A 22300-nucleotide genomic window follows, 5' to 3' on the forward strand; every position below is an offset into this window, starting at 1 on the left:
CTTAGGCAGCCAGATGGCTCAGTTGGTTAGAGCATGAAGGTTGAGCAACAGGGTTGGCGGTTTGATTCCCACATGAGCCAGTGAGCTGCACCCTCCGCAACTAGATTGAAGACAACAACTTGAGCTGAGCTGCCACTGAGCTGCTGAGGGGAGGCCTGATGGCTCAGGTGGTTAGAGCGCGTGCTCTTTACAACAAGGTTGCCGGTTCGACCTGCATTAGATGGTGGGCTGCATCCCCTTCAATTAAGATTGAAAATGTCAACTGGACTTGGATCTGAGCTGCGCCCTCCACAACTAAGATTTAAGGACAACAATTTGACTTTGAGCTGATGGGTCTTGGGAAAAACACACTGTTCCCCCATAAAGTCCTAGAAATACACACTGCTCCCCTTCCCCAATAAAATCTTAAAAAAAAAAAAAAAACAACAGAAAAAACTCATCTTCTCTATCACACATCTCAATATGCACACACTAGCTCATCCCTGTGGGTATGACAGAGCATATGACAGAGTCTATTTGCAGGGGTTTGGTTCTTAGTGACCCGTCACTTATTATTTATTAATCGTCCTATGGATGCTAAGGACTGATCTATTTTGGTAGTAGAAAAACAGGAAGAAAGAAAAGTGGAATATATCATGTACCAGGCTATGTGAACTTGAGTAAGTCACTTCATCTCTCTTTGCCTCAAAGTTTTCATGAATGATCCAACACCAGTTGTAAGACAAAGGCCCAAGGGTCAAGTCTCAGTTCCCATATTCCCCAGCTCACCTTGGTGTATAGCGAGTCTGCCAGGTCCAACTTATTAAGGCCATAGAAGATATTAGCCAGATGGAAGTAGCCTCCTGAGGTCCTGATGTCCTCTGTTCCAAATGCACAACTGGAAAAATAAATCTATAGCAGAAGGGAGAAGGAGAGTGCTTGAAATCTCCTTGTGAATCATGTATCTGAGAAAACTTGTATCTAGACTATATAAAGAACTTTTATAACAGCCAAATTAAAAAATGGGCAAAGGATCCGAATAGACATGTCTCCAAGAACATATACCAATGACTAATAAGCACATGAAATGATGCTCAACATTTTTAGTCATTAAGGAAATGCAAAATAAAACCATAATGAGATACCACTTCAGACACACTAGGCTCTAATCAAAAAGGCAAAATAGGGGCAGCCTGTTAGCTCAGTTTGTTAGAGTGCTATGCTCGTAGCACCAGGGTTGCCGGTTCGATCCCTGCATGGGACAGTGTGAGCGGCGCCCTCCACAACTAGATTGAAGCAATTGCTTGACTTGGGGCTGATGGGTCCTGGAAAAACATACTTTAAATAAAATAAAAGTTTTTTTAAAAAAGGCAGAATATAACAAGTACTGCCAAGGGTGTAGAGAAAATGGAACCCTCATATATTGCTCCTGGGAATATACATTCACAGCAGGATTAATCATAACAGCCAAAAAGTGGAAATAGCCCAAATGTCCATCAACTGCTGAATGGCTAAACAAATTGTGGTATATTCAGGTGATGGACTACTACTCAGCAATAAAATAATGAAGCACTGATACATACAACAACATAGATGAATCTCAATATAAATATGCTAAGTGAAAGAAGTCAGATGCAAAAATGTCCAGAAAAGGCAAATCTAGAGAAACAGATAGTGGTTGCCTGGGGCTGGGGCTGGGAATGAGAAATAACTGTAAATGGATATGAGGGATCTCTTCGGGTTGATGAAAATGTTTTAAAACTGGATTGTGCTGATGGCTGTGCAACTCTATAAGTTTACTAAAAATCATTGAATTGTACACTTAAAGTGGGTGAGTTTTATGGTATGTATCAATAAAGCTGTGATTGTTTTAAACGTGTTTTATTTTTCAATTATAGTTGACATTCGATATTAGTTTCAGGGGTACAGTATAGTATTAGGTTGGTGCAGAAGTAATTGCAGTTTTTGCAATTATTTTTAACCTCTTAAACTGCAATCACTTCTGCACCAACCTAATAGTTTGACATTTATAGTTATTTTTTGAAGCTAGGCTGAGTAATCTGAACTTGATCTAATTCTTAACAGTGTGCCCCGGCTCAAAACAGAATGAGTCTCTGCTTAATTGTCAGAGGGCGTAGAGTATATTTATATAAAGAAACACAGATGAAGAAGAGTATTAGTCAAGGTCCTAGGTGGAACCAGATGGCACCCTCAAAATTATTTCCTGCAGACAGTTCAACAAAAATTAGTTACAGAGATGTGGAAGGGTTAAGGAACCAACCAGAGCTAGTGAAGCACTAGGGATTATCAACAGCAGAAACTATTATCACCCCAAGTCCTGAAAAAACAAGGGGGAAAAGCGGGGTTTCCAGGACCAGCAAGAGCTAAAGCTACGGGAGAAGGCTTCCGGACAGGAGCTGTGGTCATGGAGGAAAACTGCCGCTGTCAGAACTGGGCTGGGGCAGAACGACAGCAGAGAGTGTAAACACCCCAATCTCTTTCTCTTCCTAACCTCCATTCCCTTGCCACACCTCTCTCTCTCCAAACCCAACCAAAGCCAGCGAGCAATGGAGTCCAGGTTGTGTGGTGCATAGAGGGCAGCCTCCCAGGGCAAAGTAGGGCAGAGAATGGATGGCGGGTAAGGGAATATAGAGACTAACCAGCACGAGAATGTTGCCAGTGGATTTATGGGCACTGTGCAGTGGCAGCCAACCAGAGGGAGGGTTGCCCAGAGAGGCTGAGGAGAGAACCAGCCTGCATGCAGACGTCAGTCTAACCCTAACCTCACCCAGATTTCTCTACTCTCTGATAATATTGTCCAATACTGAAATCCTAATGGAAAGCTCATAAATTTTGAAAGAACAGCTCAGTCACCACCCTCATCATCCTATCTGACACGTGCACAGAGTTTTATAGCTTATAAAGCACTTTCCTATACCACCAGCTCATTGAAATTTCATGGCCACACTCTAAGGTAGAGACCTTGATGTTATTTATAAAAATAGCAGCCACAGTGCTGCACATGTATTGTCCTATTATTTGTCTCTCAATGACCTAATGAGACAGAGATCATCTTAGGATTTCTGTCTTACGGGTGATGAAAGAGGTGAAATGATTTGTCAAAGGCTGTGTGGCTGGTGAAACTACAGAGCTGGGACGTGAAGTAAAGCCCTTCCCTTCACCAGCACACTGTTCTGCCTCCCTTCAGCATCCTCAAAGCGAATGAAGCTTGGGGAAATGAAGTGACCTGGCCGAGGTCGCACAGCTGGGAAGTTGAAAGGCTTGAGCGCAGGTTGTCAGAATAGTGTTCTTGCTAATACCCTACCGAACAGTCAAATGTAAACAGAAAGTTATAGAGAAACGTTTGGTTAAAAAAACAAAAAATACTAAACAGCTATTGTCAGAATCATTCAAGTGTTATAGCTTAGCTTGTTTACATCATTGGCCAGATGATAACGGGCTTCCTCAGAGTTTTCCTTAGCCATACAGAGAAGTCCCAGGTTTCGATGCAGTAAAGAGTGGGTGGCATAAGAACATTCAGTTGATTTGAGGACGGTCCACTGGGCTTGGGATAGATATTCCTCAGCCTGGACGATCCGCCCCAGACCTGCCCAAAAGAAGGAAAGAAGATTATATGCATATCCTGGTCAGAGAACACATTATGAAATATGTCACCACAATTCACTCATTTATTCATTGACTCAAACATTTACTGACACACAAAAACTTGTACATGAATGTTCACAGCAGCCTAATAATAATAGCCAAAAACATAGAAACAACTTAACTGTCCATGAAGTGATGAGTAGATATACAAAATTGGTCTATCCATGTCCGTGAGTGGAATATTATTCAGTTATGGAAAGGAATGAAGTACTGACACACACTACAAATGGATGAATCTTGAAAATGTGCTAAGTGAAAGAAGCCAGCCATAAAAGGCCACATATTGTATGATTTCATTTATATGAAATGTCCGGAATAGGCAGACCCATGGAGATGGAAGGTATATTAATGGTGACCAAGGGACTGTGGATATGGGAAAATGGGATGTGACTGCTAATATGGGTAATGGGGTTCCATTCTGAGGTGACTAAAATGTTCTGGAATTAAAATGTAGTAATGGTTGCACAATCCTCTGAATATAATAAAACCACTGAATTGTACTTTAAAAGGGTAGATTATATGATACTGCAGTAATATTGCAACTTAAAAACATATGTGTATTTATATACCAAGCCTGGTGTTGAATGATGGGGATTCAAAGATGAATAAAAGCCATTACCCTTGAAAAATTTATAGTTGGATTGGGGGACTAAATATGTGACATGAAAACAAAATATTTATAACATAGTGTAAGTGCAACGATAGTAACATCATAAGGTTTGAAAGTGGCAAAGAAGTGTTCTATTCTATAGGTGGGATGGACAAAATCAATGGAGTGGGAAGAGGAATGGTCAGTGCTTTGGATGGAATGTTCTGTCCCTCAAAATTCATATGTTGAAGCCCTAATCCCCAAAATGATGTTATTTGGAGGCAGAGCCTTTGGCAGGTAACTAAGTCATGAGAGTGGAGCCCTTATTTAATGGGATTAGTGCCTTTATCAAAAGACACACTAGAGAGATGATCTCTCTCTCAGCCATGTGAGGATAGCCAGGGAGAAGCTGGCTATCTGCAGGCCAGGAAGCAGGCCCTCATCAGACACAGAATTTGCTGGTACCTTGATCTTGGACTTTCAGCTTCCAGGACTGTGAGAAATAAATATTTGTTGTTTAAACCACCCAGTCTATGATATTGTGACAGCAGCCAAACTAAGAAAATCAGGAAAGTCTAAGCTGGGTTTTGAGATGAATGGAAGTTTTCTAACTAGGTGAGGGAGATAGAGCATCCTAGGCAGAGGTAACACATATGCACAGGGTATGAAATATATGCCATATTCAGAGAACTATATTGGTCTGTGATGCTGGAACACAAAGTGTGAGAGATAGAGTGGCCGGAAATCAGGCTAAAGAGGTAGGCAGGGGACAGATTCTGGTGGCTTAGTAAGTCATGACAAAGAGCTTGGTGCATGTGGATAAAAATTAGAGGATTTTCAGAAAGGGAGAGAGAATTGGACTTAGATTTAGAAGGCACTTCTGGAGCCAATGTGGAGGAGGGAACAGAGAGGAAGGAGAAAAGTGGAACTCACTAGAAGACTTGAAAGAGTTCAGGCAAGCACTGACAAGGACCTGAACTAAGGCAGTGAATAAAGATGGAGTAGATATGAAGAGACATTTAGGAGCTAGAACAGACAACACATGGTTACTAAGTGAAAGTCACCTTTATTTCTAATCTTAACACTTAAAACTTGCTTAGCTGTAAAAATACCTAACAGCTGCCTGCTTCCCTGCTTGCCTCCTAAGGAGCTTGTCAGAGCTGAATAGAGAACCACTGACAGCCTTCCACAGAGCCAGAGGCAAACTCTGGGTGTGCAGTTCATGTGATGGATGCTGCAGCAGAAACGGCACCAGTAAAGGGTCAGGAGATGAGGACACAAACTGCTGGTCAGCTTCCTGTTCTTTGTCCTTCCTCCCAGGCCTAGTTCATGCATAAGCATCATTTTATTTTAATTGTAATCATTTGTCACTGAATTAAAGGAAAGGAGAAGAAGCTGTCTATAAGAAGAAGCAAGTCACTTTGCTTGAGTGAAGCTCAAACTAACATGAGAAACTAAAGTGGGAAGATTCTAGATTAGAAGCAAGAGGCCTAGGCCCATGATCCTGGCTCGTGGTAAGTCACATCTTCCATCTGGGTTTTATCTATAAAATAAGCTATAGACTGAGGTCCTTTCAAATGTAAAGAAGCAAATGACTATTAGCTAAGATTGTTTACATGGAGAAAAAAATTGGTACAGGGCATTGACAGAGACTGGAAATTTTTAATTTCCTTTGTCCAGTTCTCATGCAAGGAGGCAATGCTCAAGAATGATGGCCCCAAGGCCAAGCTGAACCAGCACCTAAATGAGTGTCAGTCCCAAAGGAAAAGGCGTACTTGGGAGGAAAAACTATGAGGCTGCAAATTCAAAGAGAGGGATATAGTGAGGCGGGAGGAATGGGCTGTTTCAAGCAGGTCAGAACTAAGATTGTGACTAGTGAGTGGGCAAATTCAGGCATGCCCTCTCAACACAGTGCTTTCCTGGAGAGGCGCAGGGATGGAGGGGAGGTCTTAGAGATGGAAAGTTGCCAACGGCAGTGAGATTATCCTAGAGAGTGATTTTAATAGGATGTGGAGTCGACAGAGAAAGGACAGTCCATTGAGGAGCAGTGGAACTTGTCTGAAGGGCGAGACAGCAGGCTGACCCTGGGTTAGTGGCAAATCTAAGACATAATGGGGGGGAAGATTGTGCAGGACTTGGAGATGAACGTAAAGGAGCACAGAATAAAGCCGTCACAGACGATTGAAAGGTGTGGCTACGGGGCGCCCAGGGGAAGGAAAGGAAGTAGGCATTTCCTGAGGGCCCGTTCTTTGCCATACACTATGCCAGGCCGTGCGCATCTGTGATTTCAGTCTGCCAACAACGCTATGAAATAAATATCTAAGGAGGAATTTACAGAGGAGGAAACTTCATTCATTGATTCAACCACAGATTCACCTAGTTTACTGAGTACCTGTTGGTGAATAAAACTGACATGACCTCTGACCTCAAGGAGCTTATAACCAAGTGAAGAAGGTACACAATAAACAAACAAAAATTAAAACGCTATGAAGGAAATGAACAGGACACAGTGATCAAAAAAGAGCAGGGAGGAACCCACTCTGATTAGATGAGAAGATGACATTTAAGCAGATACCTGACAGAAGCTAGCCATGTATGAAGGAGACCAGAGAATGCCAGGCAGAAGGAACAGTACGTGTGAGAGCCCTAAGGGAAGAAAGAGCTTGATGACTGGGATCACCCAATCGGCAAAGAAAGAGTTGGAATCGGAACCAAGGTTCTCTTGGTTCCAAAACTTTGGCAACAGTGGAGGAAGATGAGTAAGGTGGTTCCTCTTTGAAGTGTTATTGAAAATATCATTTCTAGTTCATTAAAATTCCAAAGTTTTTTTAAAAAAAGGCTGAATACCTGTTATTTTCTCAATCTCATCGCGAGGAATCGGTAAGATGGGAAAAAGAAGCACATGCACAAGGACTGTGGTTTATTTAGACATCCACAGGGGTTGGCAAGGCTTCGAATCAATGACTGTGGGCGTTACAGAGACCCTCCATCCAGACAGAACTTTCCAGCTTGGAAAGCACTCTCATGTTCATTACACACAAACTCATTTAATCCTCAAAACAATCCCATGAAGCGGACTCAGATTCAGCACATACTCATAGAGTGCCCCCGAGGAGTCAGGTACTGTGAGGGGGGCTTTCGGGAACCTTCTCTGCACTAAGTACTGTTCTGGGTGTGAAGACACCATGACAGATAAGAATAGATACAGATCCAGTTCTCCCTGAACTTAGGGTTTAGTGGAAGAGAGAGACTTTAATTAAACGAGATCATCGATGTACGTATACTTATTATTGAAGTAAGTACCCAGAAAAAAGGAAGCAGTTTCTAAGTGGGTACATAAAGAAAGACCTGACTCAGTCTGGGAGTTTGGGAAAGGCTTCTAGACAGCGGGGTGGTAACTCTTGAGCTGAGACCTGAAGAATGAATAGGAGTTAACTAGGTGAAGGGGAGGAAAAAGGTAGTAGGGAGAGTGGCTAGAGAAGAGCCTTCCAGAGCAAAGAAGCGTCATAGTGCTTCTGAAGAATCAGAGCAGGCAAGTGCAACTAAAAGGGAAGGAGAAAAGAATGCAAGATGAAGTGAGAGAATTCATAAAAGCTGGACCAAGCAGGGCCAGCCTCATTAGTTGCTTTAGGAATTTGGTCTTTATTTAGTGGAGTGACTTGATCACATTTTGTGTGGAGGCCAGAGATGTGCAGAGACCAGGTGGCAGGCAATAGTCCCAATGAGAGATGATGGGATTAGGCCAGGGTGACTCTTCTAAAACCCCACAGCTAGTCAGTGTCAGAAATAAACAGAACCTTGCTTGTATTTCCTTGTCCAGTGCTCTTCCCAATAGTTTTGGAGGAGGGACAACCTAGAATAGGGAATCAGACCTGAGCGGGGTGAGGGCATTCTTTTTTTTTTTTTTTTTTTAAATTGGGGAACAGTGTGTCTCTCCAGGACCCATCAGCTCCAAGTCGTTGTCCTTCAATCTAGTTGTGGAGGGCGCAGCTCAGCTCCAAGTCCAGTCGCCATTTTTAATCTTTAGTTGCAGGGGGCGCAGCCCACCATCCCATGCGGGAATTGAACCGGCAACCCTGCTGCCAAGAGCACGTGCTCTAACCAACTGAGGAGGGCATTCTTGCAGTTAGGTGGCCTGCTATGAGGAGTCAGACCCCAAACCAGTGAGGAGTGAAGAAGAGGTGGGCTGGGATGAGGGATAGAGCCCACAGAGGGACAGGAGAGCATCTGCAAGGGGAACGGATAGGGTTGAAATGGGAGATTGGTTCATAGAGAGGAACTGATTAAATATGTAAATATATTCATGAAAAAGGAGGCTAGTATTCTTACTGTCAGAGAAGGGAACTACAAATACGGAATAGGAGAAAATTAGATTGAACCCTGTGGTGGTGTTGGACTGGACTTGGTGTACTGGTGTGGTTCCAGGGTCATATACATAGAGACATAGAGATACATAGATAGAGATACATAGACATAAATTTAAATGAATGTAGTGTGTGTAGGTATACACACATTATTACATTGATATATATTCCCTAACTCTGTCCATCGAAGGCCTGGGAGCAGCCATACCCCAGTAGCAATGCATACGGCTAGTGCATAACTCTTGGCTTCTGATTTCCATTTTCCACTAAAGGAAATCAAGGCTCCTTGAAGGTATGTTCCAGAAAGCAGGAAAGTGATCAAAGAACAAAGGGGATACATCAAGGAGACACAGAAACCACAGAAGCTTGAATGGGCTGCCACTTGCCAAATCAGGGACAGTTTGAGAATCAAATTAATGATAGTACCAAAGTATAACCCACTGAATAAAACAGGAAACAGAGTCTATACTGATCTAAATAAATAAATGAATACATTGAAAGTGTGATGAAGAATGGGATACCTACAGAGTTTCAAAATGCCTCCTCATAAGTTACTTACTAATTGCAAAGAGGGGACAGATTAACTTTACAGAGAAGAAGCCTGGCAGATACCATCTTAATAAAGTAACTTAAATAAGCATCATCAGTAATGAAATAAATTGAAAACGTGCCAACTTACAGGATGGGATGAGAAGAACACAGCATCATTTCTGTGATATTCCTTCAAAGATACATCATCTGAATCCAGTCAGGAGGAAACATCAGAGAAACCCAAATTGGGGGACATTTTATAAAATAATTGGACTTTAATATTTAAAAGTATCAAAGTCATAGAAGCCAAGGGAAGATTGAGAAACTATTCCAAAATGAAGGAGACTAAAGACACGTTACAATGAAAAGCATGATTCTGAACTATATCCTTTTGCTATAAAGATGCTGTTGGGACAATTCGAGAAACTTGAATGCAGGCTGCTTAGTAGATGATAGTAGATGATGGTTGTATTTTGTGATTAGAAAGGAGAACGTCTTTGTGGAAAATACACACTGAAATATTCAAGGCATAGGGCATCAGGTAAACAACTTACTCTCAGATAGCTCAGGGAAAAAAGTTATTTGTGTGGTATTTCCGACAGTTTTATTTTTTCAGTGTTTGTTTTTATTTGTTTGTTTGTTTTTTGTTTTTGTTTTTAAAGATTTTATTGGGGAAGGGGAACAGGATTTTATTGGGGAACAGTGTGTACTTCCAGGCCTTTTTTCCAAGTCAAGTTGTTGTCCTTTCAATCTTAGTTGTGGAGGGTGCCGTGGTTTTCGTTTTGTTTTTAAATAGTGGCTATTAATATGTATAACATAGTACCTAAAACCATGTACCTCAAACACTGTAAATGCTCAAAAATGCTAATTTCCCTCAAAAATGCTAATTCTCCTCTTGTTCCAACCACCATGTGCGGTGTCTGCCAAGCCTGAGCTCCCCACTCTCCTAACTGTCTCCCCCACCTATAGGGGCAGGTTCCTATACTCCTGTTTGAAGGACGTGACCCTGACACAAAGGTAAATAAAGGTAGATACCAACCTCAAGCTGAGTCAACACAATTCTCTTTTCCACAAATTTAAAATAAGAAATCAGATGTTAGTTAGTTTCTATTACCTACCTTGAACCTGGAGGACATGTAAATTCAATGTAAACTCAGCGACACCTGACATTTTGGGATAGTTGTCCTCTGCAGTAAGCATAGGGTAGAAAAATCTGGTCTGCAATGATGGCATATAAAGCATATATGGAGAGAGAAGCAGAGACAAAAGACAAGGCCCAAGGGAGAGAAACTGAGAGCACCCGCCTGGTTTGTTACAGCATTCTGACTCTAGTACCTCATGAAGCCTCAGTTCCTTCAGGACACTCTAGTATCTTAACAAATTTCCTCCTTTGGCTTAGGCCAGTTACAGGGGATTTCTGTCAGTTGTGCCAGAAGTCCACGGCCTCTCCTTCCCCATCTTGTGCCGAACTTTACAGCAACCCTGCTCTTCCACAGAAGGTGTCTTGGCCCCACTGCCAAGGCTGGACTCTTTGGCCACTGTATGATGCAGCACAGCACTTCTGAAGGGCTCCAGGGCATCTGCAGTCAGTCCCACTTACCAAGACTAGCCTCAGCCAACAGCAGGTAGGCAGGCACAAGCTCTACTGAACTCAGGCCGTGCACGTTTTTGCGGAAGCGAAGAGAATGCAAAGCTGCTGGGACAGCATCTTCATGTTTCCCTTCAAAGAGATATTTCTGGGCTACAGTGTAGCAGAATTCAATCAAATGCTTCTGTGGAAGAAAAAAAAAAACTAGTCCCTCTGAGACAGCCTAAGGGTAAAAGACAATGGTGGATACAGGTACACCTGGAGACAGGGCTCACATCTAAGGAACTGGTTGAGGGCACAAGGTGAGCCCACCTGTATTGAGGTGGACATAAGACCCGAAACAGGTGACATAAAAGGCAAACCTGGACTGTGAGTTCCTCAAGGCCTATAGGAACAAAGTGTCTTTTCACCTCAGTTCAGTGTTTGGCATAAATAAGAGCTCAATATAAAATTACTACATGAATATTATTCTTATATTTATAATAACATTTTAGTTTAGTAAAGCTGTCATACCTCAATACAATCTAAAACTTTCTGCCTTTGTATTTGAGTTAATTCTGAGATACACATCTTATTTTTCCTTCTGGAGTTAGGCTGCTTAGCTAATATTAGAAGCAACTCTGCATTGTTCTAGAGCCACTCTCAAAGTGTCACAACACTAAAATGGATGAATCTGGTGTTTTCAGATTTATGGCTCATAAAGCGCTATCTGGTTAGAATAATTGAGATGATGCTATCAATGCCATGATAACAGTTTTCTTAATCTCTTTTATTTACTCACTAGTATATTCATACAACATTTTTCACCTCCTACCATATGCCTAGGCTCTTATCACAGTACTTGACACGTAGGGGTGCTATGGCTGAATTTTGTCACCTCCAAAATTCATATGTTAAAGTCCTAACCTCTAGTACCTCAGAATGTGACTGAGTTTTGAGATAGAGCCTTTAAGTAAGTGATTAAGTTAAAATGCCATTAGGATGGCCCCTAATGCAATCTCACTGGCATCCTTATAAGGAGAGATTTGGACATAACAAAGAGATACCAGGGATGTGTGCACACAGAGGAAAGACCAGGCGAGGACACAGCAAGAAGGCAGCCATCTGTAAACCAATGAGATAAGCCTCAGAAGAAACCAAACCTGAGGACACTTATCGTTAATCTTGGACTTCTGACCTTCAGAATATGAGAAAACACATTTCTGTTGTTTAAGCCACTCAGTCTAAGGTATTTTGTTATGGCAGCCGAAGAAAACGAATACAGCAGGTCAGTTAATAAATGGAGAACAACGAACTGAATGGTATTGAGGACATAAAGATACAAAACCGAATCTCTGCCCTCACAGAGGTTACAGGTTAGTGATCTCGACCCAGTACACCCTTTCTCCTGGGTAATGTCACTGCACCCGTGAGTTAACCCTGTAACTGTCCCATTAGGCCCCACCTGCCGCTGCTGCAGCTGCTGGAGGCCATGCTGCCGCTCTTCCTCTGAATTGTAGAAGGGCATGGAAGTACGCAGCGGGATCAGGAGCTGACAGATCTTCTCGTGGATGCTGCCCCAGTCAGCTCTTTGATGAACCACACTACTGATGAGAAAAACACGGACTTGATTATCTTTCATTCTGACGTAGCCCAAGATTCCACCGTGTTTCCCCAAAAATAAGACTTGGCCGGACCATCAGCTCTAAAATATCTTTTGGAGCAAAAATTAATATAAGACCCGGTCTTATATTACATTATATTATATAAGACCTAGTCTTATATTAAAATAAAACTGGGTCTTACATAATATAATATTTTATATATATATATATATATATATATATATATATATACTGTGTATAATAAGACCCAGCCTTATATTATATTAAAGTAAGACCGGGTCTTATATTAATTTTTGCCCCAAAAGACGCATTAGAGCTGATGGTCCGACTAGGTCTTCTTTTCGGGGAAACACGGCATTGGCCCTACTCCTGGCCTGGCTCTAGAAACTAGAAAAGTAAGCCCAACACAAACCAGGCAGGGAGCCCAAAGCCATTTCTGACACAAATCTCTTTTCTTTCCTGTGGTTATTTAATGGTGGATCAACTATGTTGGAGTGGGGAAGGGTGGTGGAGTACGTCCTTTCTGCAGGCACAGATACACATTCCCAAGTCACACGGTGATGCTGTGCGAATTTGTGCTTAATTAATAACAACAAAGACAGCTTTAACTCTGCATTGTTCTAAGGTCATTTGCAAAATATCTGAACTCTGAAGCTGAAGAATTTGAGGGTCTTTTTCTTGGGGAAGGGAAAGGAATTTACGTTTGATGAGGCTCTAGAGACACTTGCCCATAATTGGTGCCACCATGTTGCTTGGCTCTGGAGAGCAACACCTGCGTTTGTCTTCTGTCCTGTGCTGCGGGGTGCCGTTCACATAGAACATACAGTCCAGTGGTGCAGGAGATGGTCTTGCATGTCACTTACTAACTTTTTGGAAAACCAAACAAAATCTGTCATTACCATTTTAAAGGTAAAGAAGCATAGGTGTGAGGAGATGGAGTGGTTACTCTAAGCCTGTACTCCAAAGCCACTTGTCTTTTAGCTCTCCAGGGAGAGCACTGTGGCAGCTTTTGACTGTTTGACATGCATATTTAGTATTTTTAAACACTCAGCTAGACAGCACAGATGGAGACCAGTTTGCCTCACTGCAGGAAAATTCTACTGGGCAGCACTCCTACAAAGTATTCACTCTCATTCCTTAAATAATTGCCTTTATGAATGACTCCCACATTTACCACCCAAGTTTAACCCTTTCTCCAATGATGGTGGGTTTTTTAAACAAATACATTTTTAATTGATATATAACACACATACAATAAAATTCACCATTTAAAAATGTACAGTTCAATGTTTTAAAATATATATTCACAAGGTTGTATAACCATTACCCTATCTAATTCCAGGACATTTTCATCACCCAAAGAAGCAACTCCATTTACTCGAGCAGTCACTGTCATTCTTCCCTCCACCCACGGATACCCAGAACCACCAATCTACTTTCTCCATGTATCTGCCTATTCTGGACATTGCATATAAATGGAAAGAGACTATATGTGGCCTTTTGTCTCTAGCTTCTATCACTTTAGCATGCTTTCAAGGTTCATCCATGTTGTAACATGTATCAATATGTTGTTCCTCTTTATGACTGAATAATATTTCACTGTATGGATATATCACTTTTTGTTTATCCACTTATCAGTTGAACATTGGCTTGTTTCCACTCTTTGGCTATTATGAATAATGCTGCTATGAACATTTGTGTTTAAGCTTTCGTGTGAAAAAATTGTTTTCAATTCTCTTGGGTATATACCTAAGAATGGAATTGCTGGGTTATATAGTAACTCTATTTTCAATTTTTTCAGGACTGCCAAACTGTTTTCCATAGAAGTTGTACCATTTTACATTCCCACCAGCAGTGTATGAGGGCTCCATTTTCTCTACATCCTCACCAACACTTGCTATTTTCTGTCTTTTTTATTATAGCCATTCTTGTATATATGCAGTGGTATCTCATTGTGGTTTTATTTTCTGTTTTCCTAATGACTAATAATGTTGAGCATCTTTTCAGGTGCTTACTAGCCATTTGTGTATCTTCTTTGAAGAAATGTTTACTCAAATCCTTTGCCCATTTTTAAACAGGGTCTCTGTCTTCTTATTGTTGAGTTTTAAGAGTTCTTTACATATTGTGGATTCTAGGTCATTATGATTTGCAAATATTTTCTCTCATTCTGTGGGCTGTCTTTTCCTTTCCTTCTTAGTGTTTTCTGATGCACGAAAAGTTTTAAATTTTGATGGGGTCCAACCTTTCTTTGGTTCCCAGTGCTGTTGGTGTTGTATCTAAGAACTGCTGCCTAGTCCAAGATCACACAGATTTACAACTATAATTCCTTCTAAAAATTTTATATTTTTAGCTCTTACCTTCAGGTCTTTCTTGTATATGATATAAGGTAAGGGTCCAAATTCATTCTTTTATATGTAGGTACCCAGTTATGCCAGCACCATTTGGAAGGGGCTCTTCTTTTCCCAAATGAATGGTCTTGGCAACCCTGTTGAAAATCAATTGACCATAGATGTATGTACTTATTTCTGGACTTTCAATTCTATTCCACCAATCTTCATCTCTATCCTTAAGCCAGTACCATACTGTCTTCATTACCATAGCGCTGTAGAAAATTTTGATCAAGATTGTGTTGGGTATTCTGGGTCTCTTGCATTTTTGTATGAATTTTAGAATCAGTATATTCATTCCTGCAAAAGGGGCGGTTGGAATTCTGATAGAGATTGCACTGAATCTATAGATCAGTTTGGGGAGTGTTGCAATTTAATAATATTAAGGCTTCCAATCTATGCATAGGGAATACCTTTCCATTTATTTAAGTCTTCTTTAATTTCTTTCAACCATACTTTGCAGTTTCCAGTGTATAAGTCTTGTACTACTTTGGTTAAATTTATTCCTTTTATTTATTTATTTATTTTATGCTCTTGTAAATGGAATGTTTTTCTTAATTTCATTTTCAGATTATTCATTGCTAGCATTCAGAAATACAACTTTTTTTTTGCATATCAATCTTGTATCCTATAACCTTGCTGTATTCATTTATTAGCTCCAATAGTTTTGTGTGTGGGTGTGTAGTGGGGGATTCTTTCGAGTTTTTGCTATATAAGACCATGTCATCTGCAAATAGAGGTACTTTTACTCCTTCTTTTCCAGGTTGGTTGCCTTTTATTTTATTGTCTTGTATAAATGCCCCAAATAGAACCTCTAGTACAATGTTGAACAAAAGTGGTGAAAGCAAATTCTTGTCTCATTCTTGAATTTAGAGGGTAAAGCTTTTAGTCTTTGACCATTAAGTATGATGTTAACTATGTGTTTCTCTATGGATTTTTCACAGATGCTCTTTACCAAGTCACAGAAGTTCCTTTCCATTCCTAGTTTGTTATGCATTTTTGTCATAAAATGTGTTGGACTTTGTCAAATGCTTTTTCTGCATCTAATGAGGTGATCATGGGGATTTTTGTCCTTTATTTTATTCAGAATGGTGTCTTATACTGATTGATATTTGTATGTTGAACCAACCTTGTTTCCTGAGAGAAATCCCTGTTTGTCATGATGTATAATCCTTTTCATATGCTGCTGCATTTGGTTTGCTAGTATTTTATTCAGTATTTTTGCATCATTATTCACAAGAGGTATCGGTCTATAGTTTTCTTTTCTTTGATGTCTGTCTGTTTTTGTATCAGAGTAGTGCTGGTCTCATAAAATGAATTGGGATTTATTCCTTCCTCCTCTAATTTTTTGGAAGAGTTTGTCTTTAAACATTTGATAAAATTCACCAGCAAAGTCATCTACTCCTGGACTCTGCTTTGTGGGAAGTTTTTTGTTACTAGCTAAATCTCTTTACTTATTATAGATCTATTCAGATATTCTATTTCTTCTTGAATCAGTTTTAGTAGTTTGTGTCTTTTTTAGGAATATATTTCATCTAGGTAATCTAATGTGTTGGCATACAGTTGTACATTGTATTCTCTTATAACTTTTTTTTTTTTTTAAGATTTTATTGGGGAAGGGACTTTATTAGGGAACAGCGTGTACTTCCAGGACTTTTTCCAAGTCAAGTTGTTGTCCTTTCAATCTTAGTTGTGGAGGGTGCAGCTCAGCTCCAGGACCAGTTGCTGTTGCTAGTTGCAGGGGGTGCAGCCCACCATCCATTGTGGGAGTCGAACCAGCAACCTTGTGGTTGAGAGGACGCGCTCCAACCAACTGAGCCATTCGGGAGCTCAGTGGCAGCTCAGCTCAAGGTGCCGTGTTCAATCTTAGTTGCAGGGGATGGAGCCCACCATCCCTTGAGGACTCGAGGAGTTGAACTGGCAACCTTGTGATTGAGAGCCCACTGGCCCATGTGGGAATCAAACCAGCAGCCTTCGGAGTTAGGAGCACGGAGCTCCAACTGTCTGAGCCACCTGGCCGGCCCTATAACTTCTTGTTTCTGCAAAGTTGGTAGCAATCTCCCCACTTTCATTTCTGATTTTAGTAATTTGAGTCTTCTTTTCTTTTCTTGGTCAGTCTACCTAAAGGTTTGTCAATTTTTTTTGAGTTTTTAAAGAATCAACTTTTGGGTTTGCTGACTCCATTGTTTTCCTATTCTTTATTTCATTTATTTCTGCTCTAATCTTTACTATTTCCCTCCTTCTGCTAGCTTTGGGTTGAGTTCGCCCTTCTCTTTCTAGTTTCTTAAAATGGAAGGCTAGGTTATTGATTTGAAGCATTCGTTCCTTTTTAATGTATATGTTTACAGCTGTGAATGTCCCTCTGAGTACTGCTTTAACTGCATCCCATAAGTTTTAGTATGTTGTGTTTTCCTTCTCATTTCATCTCAAAGCATTTTCTAATTTCTCTTGTGATTTCTTTTTTAACCCATTGGTTGTTTAACAGTTTGTTGTTATTGCCACACATTTGTAAATTTCCCAAATTTCCTTCTGTTTTCAATTACTAATTTCATTCCACTGTGGTTGGAGAACATATTTTGTATAATTTCAATCCTTATAAAATTGAGACTTGTTTTTATGCTCTAAATATGGTCTATCCTGGAGAATGTTTCATATGAACTTGAGAAGAATGTATATTCTGCTGTTGTTGGATGGTGTTCTATAGATATCTGTTAGGTCTTGTTACTTTACAGTGTTGTTCAAGTCTTATATTTCCTTGCTGATCTTCTGTCTAGTTGTTCTAGTCATTATTGAAAGTGGGATACTGATGTGACCAACTATTATGATTGAATTATTTATTATATTTCGCCCATCAGAATTGAAGGGAGAAATAAATAATTGCTTCATGTTTTTGGGTTTTTTTCCCCCACGTTCACCTTTTTTTCAAATTGAGGTATAATTGACATATAACTGCTTCATGCATTATTAAGACTGTGAGATACATACAATCATGGGTTTTTGCATTTCTATTGACTGTTACACATTTTTACTTAAATGTGAGAAAGTTAACTGTTCGGTTCCATTTACACATATTCCCAAATAGGTAACAATAATCTAGGGCAGGGGTCAGCAAAGTTTTCTGTAAAGGGCCAGACAGTAAGTATTTTAGGCTTTGAGAACTATATGGTCTCTATTGCAACCACTCAATTCTGCTGTTCTAGCACAAAAGCAGTCAGACAATAAAACAGAGCACCCTCTCTCCTTTCTTGCCTCTGGGACAACAGAAATGAAATAAAGTATATCTTTATAAACTGGGACTGCTTTCATAGAAATCACATAAAGCATTTTAAGGGTTTTTTTATAGACAATTATTGTAAACAAATCAATAAAAGCACTTAACAGTCAGGATATGGAAATAGTGGAGCTCCACGGGGTGTTTAACAAACAAGGACTTGATGAGTAATTGTGTGAGTAATGGAAATATTACCTTACTTAGCTGTCTGAACTTTTGTTCCACGGAGAGTATTTGGCATGTCTTGCCTTTCTAAATAAAGTGAATTTTATTTATATATTTGTGAGCTCTCCCTTATTCATCTGTCTCACCCTTAACACCCAAAACATGGCCATGCATAAAGAAGGAGGTGAAAAATATGTTTTCAATCAGGGCTCCCAATTCAGTAGCTTGTAAGGCTGACTTTTTTTGTTTGGCCACTATCAAGTTTTTAAAACTGAATTTAAATGTCTTTAGGCAGGGAATTCATTCTCCAGCTCACCACATACCCTACTGATTCCTTCTGTTGAGAACCACTTCACCATTTGTTTTCTCTTCCTGGCCAGCAAAGGCATTTTAATTTGTATCCCATAATGTTAAATGAAAGGAAAATATTGCAAATTACTCTTATCTATATGCTATGATTTGCTAACCTATAGTATTGAAGCCTCTTTTATCTGTCTATAATGCTTTAATGTATACTTTAATAAAATTGCCTTTTTAAGAAAATGTTCTATTCCCTTGGAACAATATAGAAAGATATGCAGAAGATTACACAGAATATATAACATAAATGGATTTATAGGAAAAAAAAACACGGAAATTCACCAAAATATCAGGTTACTAATCTCTGGGTATGGGATTATGGATTATTTTTCTTCTTTATTTTTTGTATTTTTAAGTTTTCTGCAGTGAGCATGAAGTACATGTATAATGAGGAAAAAAATTTTTTGCAAAAAAAAAAAAAAACTTTCACAAATTAAAGCTGACTGTCCTTCCTGCGCTTCAAATTTGGTATGAGGAAAAAAATATATAAATATTGAGTGCCAGCTTGGTCCCAGGCACAGTGCTAGATACTTTACATTCAACCCTGAAAACCCTGTGGCAGGATCAAATATATGGTGATGGAAGGAGAACTGACTCTGGGTAGTGAACACACAATGGGATTTACAGATGATGTAATACAGAATTGTACACCTGAAATCTATGTAACTTTACTAACAATTGTTACCCCAATAGACTTTAATTAAAAAACAAACAAACAAACAGAAAAACAGCCAACGCTGTGAGGAAGAGTATATTAAAGCCCCCATTTTGGAGACATAGAAAATTACCTCCGATTTACTATATAGAAAAATCTTGAAATTTCCAGGACACAAGGATATAGAAATGTGGAGAAAAGAGGGGATGGTGAAGAAGAGAAGGCTTTAAAGAGAATTAAAAGGAGTGAAAGAAGAGAAAAGAAAATAATGGAAGATAAGAGCATAGGAAATGATGATTTATTCATGCATTCATCAAATATTTAGTTTCAACTATTTCAAGACACTTTGTTGGAGACTGTGGGGAGTACACAGATGGGCCTGACACAGATCAAAAGACAGCATACATACGACAGTTCTTCTACACATATTCAACATAATGTCCTGTATTAATGGAGCATAATAAAATTGAGATAATGTGCTTGTCAACAAATAAAATGAAGAAGAGAAATAAGTCAACTGTGAGGTACAGAGTAACTGTACAACAAGTTGAGAGGAAGAAGGAATTGCTTCCGAAGGGGCCAGGGGAAGATCTGGATGCTCATACTAGACAAAGGAGTCTAATCTTCCCAAGTGCCAGGTTGGTACTTAAAGTTGTGTACTGGCCAGATCTCCCAAGTGACCTGAAGGCCCCTCAAATTCTGTGTTCCCAATCCAGTCTGTCACCCACTACCTCCTCCCTCTGTGTTCCCTGCCAAGTTAATAGATTTATTATCCATTCAGAAGTTCATATATTCAACAAATGATCACTGAGTGCCTGGTATGTGCGGGCACTAAGTGTCATGAAACACACAGATATTCAACCCGTAAACAGAAAAATATAAAAGCACAGGAAACGTGAAGAAAAAAATGAGAAAGGAAATGAGAGAGGAGTATTTAGACTGGGTTTTCTAGAAAGACTTCTTTGAAGAAGTAACATTTCTGATAACTGAAGGATGAAAGGCAACCAGAAAAATTCATGGTTGAAGGGGAGGTTCCCAGCAGAGGGAACAGCCTGGGCAAAGAAACTGAGGGAGCAAAGGACTTAGCAAATTAGAACTGAAAGAAAGTCTCTGTAACTACATCAAGGAAAAGAGGGGGTGAGTGTGGTGGACAAATGAAGATACAGAGGTAATCAGGACTTTGTAGTTTCTGTTATAAATTCTGAACTGTATTCTAAATGCAAGAAAGTAACAGCAATGAAAATATGCCATCCTTGCCCTCATGAGGCATACAGCCTAGTGAGGAACACATTAAACAACTGATTTCAATCCATGTCATAAATGTCAGGAGAGGAGACATGCAGAGTGCTGTACAGAGGAGGGACACCTAATTTAGTCTGAGAGAGGTATGTTTACTTTACACTGGGACCATTGCAACAACTTCTTAATTAGTTACGCAGCCTCCAGTGCCTACCTTCCAACACTGCTACCTGTCATCTTTACACAAATGAGAGCATGTCAAAACCATCGATGGCCTCCCACAGGATAAATTCCAAACTTTGATCTCATGTAACTGGCCCTCACCTTGATCTTTTTGGTTTAGACTCCTACTACTACTATTCACAAAGATTTTCAAACTTTTTTTTTTACTAAATCCATAATATGAAATACATTTTACCAGTACAAACACACATATGCACAGAAAGCACTAAAACAAAAGTTTCAAAAGATGATTCAAGTAGGGTTACTCTGATACTTTTTATTCTATTATTGTCTTAAAATGCTGGTTGTGATTTATTCATAATCTGCTAAAGGTCCTGCACTGCAGTTTGAAAAACAGTGACTGCTCCTTACACCACCAGCTTTTCTACCCAGCTCTCAATAAACTTTGTTCTTTCACCTTTCACCAAGGTAGTCCTGGATGTCCAGAGTACCCTACCCCTCCTTCTTATATTGTTCATTCACCTAGCAATTTCCTACTGACCTTTCAAGACTCAGCTCAAATGTTACTTCATCAGAGAACCTTTCCAGATAGTGCCCCAGTCACCATGCTTCCATCCTTACAGGTCCCAGGGAATAGCACACCCTGAGTGACAGCACTTGTCAGGTACCATGTATTATAATGACTTTATTTTTTAAACTAAAAGTTAGTCTGCTCTAGCTTAGGTTTCTGAAAGTCAGCAACCTAACTGTTTTATCTCAGGCCCCAAATAGGGTCTAATCTGAAACAAAGGTCAAGGAAAGTTTACGCTGAATAGATGAAAACTGATCTCATCTTGAACGACCCTCCCTGTCTTGACTGTGCACTAGACAAACTAGCCTTCTTTCTAGTCCGCAAACGCACCCAAGTCATTTCTCCCGCAGAGCCTTACCGCGCCACTCTGCCCAGCCATTTCCATGGCAGGCTGCTCCAACTTTAGTTTCAGATTAAGTCTACCCTCACAAAGGCAGTCTGCCCAACCTCCCATCACACGTCCTTTGTCTTTATGACATTTATCACTTTCTGAAATTATCTTGTTTTCTGTTTGCTTACTTATCGGTCTGCCGCATTTGAGAGGTAGCTCTTTGAGGGACAGGGTCTGCAGAGTTCCCTCAGAAACTTCAGCACCTAGAACAGTGTATAGCACACAGTAGGTGCTCAACAAAACATCTGCAGACGAACGACTGAGTAGAAGAGGAGGCAGACGGCACAGAAGTCTTAGGGGCCTGTCTTGAAGCTGCCTTAAGAGAACCCAGGCCCAGACCAGTGACAGAGAGGGAGGGAGTTGAGGCGCCCAAGGGCCACATTTCGGGGCCTACCAGTAATAAGTGACTGTACAGGCCGCGCACACCCGCTGGGCTGGAGCTTCGCAAACCTCACAGCAGAGCCGGCGCCCCTTAGGCACCGCCAGTGGGTAGATCACGTTCATGTTGCTGCCAGTGGCGTCGGTCTCTAGGACGGTTGCCTGGAGAGGATACGCCGGACGCCAGTGTCACATGACCACCAGGGGGCAGCCTCGTTCCCCGCATTTCAAGGGCGTGGGGGAGGCGTGGCTTGACTAGCACCTGGAGTGTGCGTGTGGGTTTACAAACAACCTTCGCTTCCCACAAGCCTCAAAGGTTAAATGGCCTGGCAATCTAATAACTCCAGCGGAGTTCAAGGGCAGGAAGATCTATACGGTG

At 40.4% G+C, this 22300-nt stretch overlaps 1 protein-coding gene across 4 annotated transcripts in view; it reads right to left on the reverse strand.

Annotated features, from left to right (window-relative positions):
- ZMYND12 (zinc finger MYND-type containing 12) overlaps positions 1-22235 on the reverse strand; it is a 32623-nt gene extending 10388 nt beyond the window's left edge. The window contains exons 1-6 of one of the 4 annotated variants that reach the window (XM_074334537.1): positions 21938-22204; positions 14679-14806; positions 12162-12303; positions 10730-10901; positions 3417-3586; positions 769-891 (exon numbers count right to left, since the gene is read on the reverse strand). In XM_074334537.1, coding sequence (XP_074190638.1) covers positions 769-891; positions 3417-3586; positions 10730-10901; positions 12162-12224 — 528 coding nt within the window. In that variant the 5' untranslated portion in view covers positions 12225-12303; positions 14679-14806; positions 21938-22204. Of the gene's footprint in view, positions 1-768; positions 892-3416; positions 3587-10729; positions 10902-12161; positions 12304-14678; positions 14807-21937 lie in introns of all 4 variants that reach the window. The other 3 variants (XM_019751154.2, XM_074334536.1, XM_019751153.2) reach the window with 3 other exon arrangements.
- Between the last annotated feature and the right edge of the window lie 65 nt (positions 22236-22300).

The sequence above is a fragment of the Rhinolophus sinicus genome, linkage group LG06, assembly GCF_036562045.2.
Source record: "Rhinolophus sinicus isolate RSC01 linkage group LG06, ASM3656204v1, whole genome shotgun sequence".
Taxonomy (NCBI): domain Eukaryota; kingdom Metazoa; phylum Chordata; class Mammalia; order Chiroptera; family Rhinolophidae; genus Rhinolophus; species Rhinolophus sinicus.